This window comes from Arachis ipaensis, chromosome B5, assembly GCF_059453495.1.
Source record: "Arachis ipaensis isolate K30076 ecotype BB chromosome B5, ASM5945349v1, whole genome shotgun sequence".
Taxonomy (NCBI): Eukaryota; Viridiplantae; Streptophyta; class Magnoliopsida; order Fabales; family Fabaceae; genus Arachis; species Arachis ipaensis.
The window spans coordinates 151,259,139-151,267,131 of record NC_142440.1 but is presented as its reverse complement, the minus strand read 5'-3'; the positions used below and the strand labels follow the sequence as shown (position 1 = coordinate 151,267,131).

General features: G+C 42.5%; 1 protein-coding gene across 1 annotated transcript; it reads right to left on the bottom strand.

The window, feature by feature from the left end:
* Nucleotides 1-3,672: 3,672 nt before the first annotated feature.
* Nucleotides 3,673-5,996, bottom strand: LOC148566230 (serine/threonine-protein phosphatase 7 long form homolog). The gene is made up of 2 exons (XM_088486361.1): nucleotides 5,070-5,996; nucleotides 3,673-4,977 (listed from the first exon to the last, which is right to left on the bottom strand). The coding sequence occupies exons 1-2, from the start codon at nucleotides 5,994-5,996 to the stop codon at nucleotides 3,673-3,675; spliced, it is 2,232 nt and encodes a 743-aa protein (XP_088342487.1).
* Nucleotides 5,997-7,993: the final 1,997 nt, after the last annotated feature.

The window sequence follows — 7,993 nt, the reverse complement described above, 5'->3', positions numbered from 1 at the left end:
AAAAGAAGAAAAAAAAGACGCAGCATTAGAAAAGAAGAAGAACTTGCATGCACGAATTTAAAAGAAGAAGAAGAACGTTTTTTCATATTAGAGTGCGAAGAGTAACGTTGGAGATTTTGAGCGCATGTACATGCTCTTTTAGTGAAAGTGGTTTTGTTGGTGTTGAACCTGCTTGGTTGAACTTGGATGACAATAAAACTTGGATGTATAACATACTAATAAAGTTATTTTGAAAATGCCTTTCTTTTAAGATTTTGATTAGGGATGGCAATGGGTAAGATAGGATCGGATTTGGAGTCAACCCTAACCCTACCAGCGGGTTGAGATTTTTATATAAACTCAATCCTATCTTATTCGCCGGTTGAGAATATTCCAACTCTAATTCTACTCGCTCTTAACCAACGGGTACCCGACTCATTATAAAAAAATGCAACATTATTATATAAATTGATAATAATTTAAAAAAGAACTAACTTTTATGTAAAAAAAATATTAAATTATCAATTAATGATCTTCTTTTAGTTCTTTTATATTTAGTGAAAAATTTTTGGTTCAACATCCACTTGATATATATATATATATATATATATATATATATATATATAGGGTACAGGTTGATTGGGTAGGGTTGAGACTCAATCCATACCCTATCTGATCCGCACAAAAACTCTACATATACTCTACTTTATTCGTTATGGATCGAATTGACAATCCTACTCAATTGGATGCTGCGAATAAGGTGCATGTTAATTACTACCCTAACTTAGATCGCAATGTCAAAAGAGTTTTGAGTAAAGGTTTACTCTAAAACAAAGTGCTTTTTATTTATTTATTTATTTGTTCTTAGGACTTAAACAAGGACGGATACATAAATGGAGCAAGTTGTTGCTTTGGTCTCTCAAAATATTAAAAAATTATATCTATATATAAAATATATATTTAAAGAAATAGAAAATGTTATGTATTTTTGTGGTTTTATATATTTTTTTTTATATGATGAGTTTATATTTTAATTATTTTGTTTATAAATAATTTTTATTTAACTAATTTAATATTATATACTCAAAGTTTTGTACTTTTTAAATTTTTTTCTATATATTCATATTTATAATTTTTAAAAAAAATATTTATTTTTTAGTAATATTAAAATATTAATATATTTAACATTATATTATTATATAAAATATTAATAATAATATTGATAACTATATTTTAATAATCATATTATATATTTTAAATTTTTTTGTAAAAAATACATATTATATCTAAATTATTTATATATAATAAAAAGGGCAAAAAACTAGAATAAACCAAGGGAAGTTGCAAATTACCTAAATGAGCCAAAGTGAAATTCGTTTCTGCAATGAGCCAAACCCTATATTTATATAATTCGAACCAGTGTGGTTCGAACTCTATTCATGAGTAATTCGAACCAGGGTGGTTCGAATTATTAAGAGAGAAATTCATTCAAGTAAATCGAACCAGGGTGGTTCGAATTACTTGGGAGGAAAACGTAGCACATAGTTCGAACCAAGCTGGTTCGAATTATATGGGGAGAAGCTGCATCAAGTAATTCGAACCAGGCTGGTTCGAATTACACAAACTGAATTCGAACCAGTCCGGTTCGATTTAGTGGTAGACAGTGCAGTATATATATGGTTCTAAACGTGAGTTGCCCTCATAGAGGGTGTAATATGGCTAGTGAGGAGAGTTTTGTGGTTTTGGTTCACCATAGAGGATCCATTAAGAGGAAAACTCGCTCCGGTGTGAAGTTCACAGATAAGGATCCTCTCTGTATTGTCGTGAAACCAACGACGAGCTATGATGATCTTGTTAGATCTGTGCTGATGAAACTTGGTCTGGAAGGTGCGAAGTGAGTGAAGAAGTTTTTCTATCGCATTCCAATCACTGTCTTGCAGGATACGGTGAAGTATGATTGCTTCACGATTGGTAGTGATGAGGACCTGCAAGTCATGTTTCTATGTCGGAGGCAGTTTCCCGAGGTTAGGACACCAGAGTTGTTGGCAAAGTTGGTTGATGTGGTATCCAGCTCAGGGGGTTCGAACCGGAATACCACCACTGAAGCAGCGGCAGCCGGTTCGAGTTCCAGGCCTGCCATTGCTTCTTCGTCCGTCCCTGTGTACGAGCCAGCGGTCGAACCAGTCGCCTCCCCGTCTTTTGCTGTTGATCTGAATGATGGAGTAGGCGACGTGGTAGGATCAGTTGATATTCTGCCGAACGCTTTACAGGGAGTTCCACCGGTTGGCGTCGGTGACGGAGTGTTGGGTGATGTAGAGGAGGACGACGTCGAGCCGGATATGATTGAGGATGACAGCGGCGACGAGGTTGGAGCGACTGAGCCTGCATTGGTAGTCGGTGGTTCTAGTTCTGGCACACAGCAGTATCCACCACATTTTTCCTCTTTGGACCTAGATGCCATGAGGCAAGAGGGTGTTTCAGGACACTCTGTTGGATTCGGAGCTAGAGATGCTGAAGGGACTGCTGGTTTGACAGAGTTCCAGGTTGGTCAGCAATTTCAGGATAAAGACGAGGCCCTGTTAAGTGTGAAGACTTACAGCATCCGGTGAGGGGTACAGTACAAGGTTGTGGAGTCTGATCATCGCCGTTATGTGGGCAAGTGTTCTGAGTTTGGGAATGGGTGCACCTGGTTGATTCGACTGAGTCTGCGGAAGCGCAAGGGCATTTGGGAGGTCAAGCGGTACAATGGACCTCACACTTGTCTTGCGACATCCATCTCGAGTGACCACAGGATCTTGGATTATCATGTGATTTCCGCGTTCGTTATGCCAATGGTTACGGCTGATGCATCCGTCAGCATCAAGGTGCTCCTAAATGCCACGGCAGCACACTTCGGGTTTAGGCCGACTTACAGGAGGGTCTGGATGGCGAAGCAGAAGGCAATTGCCGTCGTATACGGTGACTGGGATGAGTCATACAATGAGCTCCCCAGGTGGGTTTTGGGAGTCCAGTTGACGATGCCGGGTACTGTTGCAATCCTACGGACGAGTCCCGTTCGAGTTAGTGGACAAGTAGACGAGTCTCAAGCTTTTTTCCACAGACTATTCTGGACGTTTCCACCGCTCATCCAGGCATTTTGCCATTGCAAGCCCTTACGACGGGCCAACCGTGATCCCGGATCCTGCCAAGAGGCGTGCGAGAGAAGGTCGTCCGAGATCCACCAGGATACGGACGAATATGGACGAGGCAGATCCGAATCGGCCAAAAAGGTGTGGCCTTTGTCGCCAACCCGGACACACCCGCAGGAGTTGCCCACAGCTTGGAGGACCGTCTCATACGGGGGGCCAGTAGTAGCGATCTTGTTATTGTTAGTGTTTATTGATTTTATTTTTCTTGTTACTTGTTATGTAAGATGACTTATGTAATCTGTTTATCTTTTTACCTTCTAGTAATGAAAAAGTTGCATATGAATTTGAATATAATTAGAAATCCCATGACTGCAAAAGTTGATAACTAAAGTGTTATATGATTCAATGATAATACATAGTCACTAATCCACTAGGTAAATACCAGATTTTTAAGTACAATAAGATGAGGACACAACAAGGAAAAATAGCTCTAAAGTAACAACAGTAGTCTACATCGGTCTGGTACATGAGTGAACCCTAACGTCCAAAATACATGAAATGTAAATCATCTAAACAAGTGGGAGCCTGTCCCACAACGACGGGAAACCCGTGGCCTTTGACCTCTGCGGATAAACGGCTCCTCATCCTCTATCTCATCTGCGTCCTCATGCGGGGCAGGCTGTGCGGGTGGCGTAAAATGGAGTGGTGCGGCAGACGGCCCGGTGACAGACTGTGATGCAGCGGTGTAAGCGAAATGTGGGGTACCTCCCAAAGCAAACTGGTCACCAACAGGTGTCGTAGCAGGCTCATTCAGATCAACATCTAAGGGTGCCTGCGTGCCAGGGGTCTGAGGACGCCTCCTGCCCGGCTCGTCCTCCTGCATGATAGCCGAAATCTCCGCTAGAAACCGTGGACTGCCGAAGTCCGCATCAAGCGTATCTGCCCCAAGGAAGTCCTGCCACTGTGATCCGGGAATAACCCATGGAGTACCGTCCTGCTGAGGCTGGTCGTCGGTGGGTACTCCAACAAAGTAATGTCCAAAAGGACCGGACCCAAGTCCAGCGTCACTAGGCTCAGCCCCGTCACCCATCCCGGAGCCATACCACTCACCTCCGTGAACCCCATCCTGGGTACTACCACCAGCAACTGAAGCCGCCCCTGCACCATCGCCGCCCTCCGGCCCATGCTGATCATCGTCATCGTCCTTAGGGTCAGGTGCAGCGGCATGAACCGCAGCACGCCCTCTACCTCTGCCAGGATGATGTCGTCGTCGACCCTTAGCGGGGCCGGCCTCGTCGCCAGCCTCCATAGCACGCTCAAGCCACCCCCAGTCACGCTGGCTACGACGTGTGCCCACGCGAGCTCTCCTATCAACCCGCCTCCTGTCCGACACGTCGTCAGGCCGATCCATCTCAGGTACTCGCCCAGCTCCCCGCTGTGAGGCCTCAACAGGAATAGCAACGGCTCTCGGGTCGCCCAACTGCGGATTCGGAGACAAAAACCTCTTCCCGTGCTGACTCCACCAATCCAAGAACTGATGCGACGGACCAGGGTCAGCAACAACATCGAATCTCAGCACGCTCTCCGTACGGTCGTCCCAATACTGATGCCACTTCTGCAAATGGGACGGGAACCATCGATCGCCGCCTCTGCCGTCCTTCGACATCAGAAAGTCGATGTTCAGGGCGGCCTGTGGACGGGGCTGCACCCCTCCAAACTGCGGAAGAACCCTGTCTACCTGATGCCACTCTATGACGGCAAAGTAGATAAGCAATGTAACAGACCGCCACAGCACCATATGCCGAGGCTCCAAAACCTCAGGATGCACTACCTGAAGTACGTTAGGGCTACTGTACGGCATCCAGATAAACTGCACCCAAAACGATACAATGTCAGGGCAACCCGTGATCCCAACTCGTAAATCGTGGTTAAATAAAAAAACTTATTAAGTAACATACTAACCTCTCTATCCTGCAACCGGTCTATCCAGAGCCTCCACGTCTGAACTCTAGGACCCTTCTCGCTACTAGAAGGGATGTAACCTGACCACCTGCAACATGCACATGTGTTACCGCTACTTATATGTGTGCTTAGGGTTTCCAATACATTATGAATGAACACGCGGTTATGTGTAGTAAATTGAAATAGACAAAGATTAGTAAAGTACCTCGAGGCCAATGGCCAGCTGAACGTCTCAAATCCTGCAGGCCTAAACCGAGGAAATCGCCAGAAAATCCATGACTGAAGTAGCTGAAGTGGGCCCGCTAGCTTGATAACATTTCTGTTCGCCACATGGCACATGCACCGGTACAACCATGCCAGTGCTGCAGAACCCCAGCTGTAGGTCCCCATCTCCTCCAGCCTAGCTACAAACGGAAGCCATCTGATGTGAACGCGGTTGCCCGACTTGTCCGCAAAAAGCTGCGTGCCCAACAACATCATGATGTACGCACGGGCATAACGACGCACAGTATCCTCATTAGCTCCCTCCGGGCACTCACCAAACGTCTCCTGAAACCAGCTGCAGTTGACCGCGTACTTCTGAACCTGGCTAGGAGGAGGTACCACTCCAAGCAACTCCTCGAACCAAACCCAGGCTGGACGGCCACCATCGATGTATACATGGAACTCTGATAGGCAGCCGCTGACGTAACGCCCGTCCACTGGCAAACCCAGCTGGTATGCCACGTCCTGCAGTGTGATCTTACACTCTCCGAACGGCATATGAAATGTGTGCGTCTCCGGACGCCATCGCTCAACAAACGCACTGACAAGGGCCTCGTCCAACCGGAACCATCTATCATTCAGCCTTGCAAGATGGTAAAGACCAGCCATCTGCAGGTACGGAATGTATCTGTCATCCAGGACCATGCCCTGCTGCCGCCGCATGCTCCTGATGCATCGCTGAGGCTGCGGAAGAAATGAACCGCATTATTAGAACCAACTTAATTACCGGTGACAAACATAATCAACACGATAATCCCTAAACCAAAAAATCTTACTATGCATAGCCGCTTAAAAATCCAAGAACGAGAACCATTTGCATAAGAAACTTAAATTAGAAACCACCATAGCCTACTGACATCAAAGATCTAACATTATAAAACCACAACTAAACCACTTACATAAACCACTAACATAAACCACTAACGTAAACCGTTAACGTAAACCGCTTACATAAACCACATACATAAACCACTAAGATAAACCACTAACATAAACCACTAAGATAAACCACTAAGATAAACCACCAACATAAACCACTAACAAAAACCACTAACATAAACCATTAACAGAAATCACTAACATAAACCGCTAAAATAAACCACCAACTAAACCAACATCTAACCCGCATGCCAAACCACTAACTCACATGTACCGGTAAAATAAAGTTATTTTCGTACTAACCTCTTCGTTGATGACCCCAGCTATATGGGCGACTCCGTCCAAGCGATATAACCGTGCCGGATCGTCCCCCATGAGCAGAGTATTCCGTTCAGGTCTTTCTCGGAGAGAATCTGTGTCGTTTTCTCTGAGATTTGGTGGGGCAGGGGAAGATGAGAATGGTTCGAATGAGGCTGATTCGAACTCCTTATATAGCACAATCACTAGTAATTCGAACCAGGGTGGTTCGAATTACTAACAACCTAGCTTAAGCGTAATTCGAACCAGGGTGGTTCGAATTACATGAAGACCTCATTTACCCATAATTCGAACTGGAGTGGTTCGAATTACTTGCATACCTAGATCGAACCAGTCTGGTTCGATTTACTTTCAATTTTTTCTTTAAAGTTCGAACTGCTCTGGTTCGATTTATTTGTAGATGAAGTTCGAACTAGCCTGGTTCGAATTACATAAAAATATGATCTGGCTTATTGCTGTATCGATTTTCATTTTGGCTCATATAGGTAAATTTGGATTCATGTTGGCTTATTATAGTATTTTGCCCTAATAAAAATTATAATAAAAAAAATAATTAAAAAATTCATCTGAACTTCAATCCCTTCGTATTAAAAGTTTTGAATCTTTCCCGAACTCAAACCAAATACCTTATCATAAAAAAATGTAACCTAACAATTTATTTAAAGCAATCAAATAACATTTTCTCAGATAAATAAACTTCTATTTTGATAAATTAGTATATTTAAAAATTATTATATTTGCAACGGATGCCAGTAATTTTTTTTGTATTTCATTCGTGTCCATTAAATTTATTAAAAACAGATAATTATTTACAATTACAGAAAATATTATTGGTCTATTGGATGGATTTACGTACGAAAGAGTTTAACTTTTAAAACCATATTTTTCTTGATAGGAAAATACATTTAAAACGAAATTCTTTATATATTATGACCACACTATATTACCACACGGCTACCCAAATTATTATTTTGTTTCATTAAAATAAAAAGTAAAACCTTTCTCGGTCCTAACTATTTACGAAATTAATCTGGCATTCTCTCACCATTAAAAATTAACAACGCGGTCTTTAATCATTCTCTCCGTGTGACCAAAAGAACGCTCTTACTGATACTTCCGATTAAGAGGGTCCTTTCGGTCACACGGAGAGAATGGATAAATACCATGTTATTATTTTCTAATGGTGAGGGAGCGCCAGATCCTTTTCAAGATGGTTAGAGACCGGAGTTGGATTTTACTTAGAATTGGAAAATAAATAAAAAAAGCATTGTTTTAAGTTTTGTGTCTAATGCATTCTGCCATATTTTACATGTGGACGGAAAGCAAACAACGTTAAACTTAATAGATAGCACGAAATCATTAACAACGAGACTTAACACAAAAGTGATAATTATTTAGGTTGATTAAGTATTATTATGTCTTGGATTCATGGTTTTAAGAATGACATGTATGTTCTATGTTGT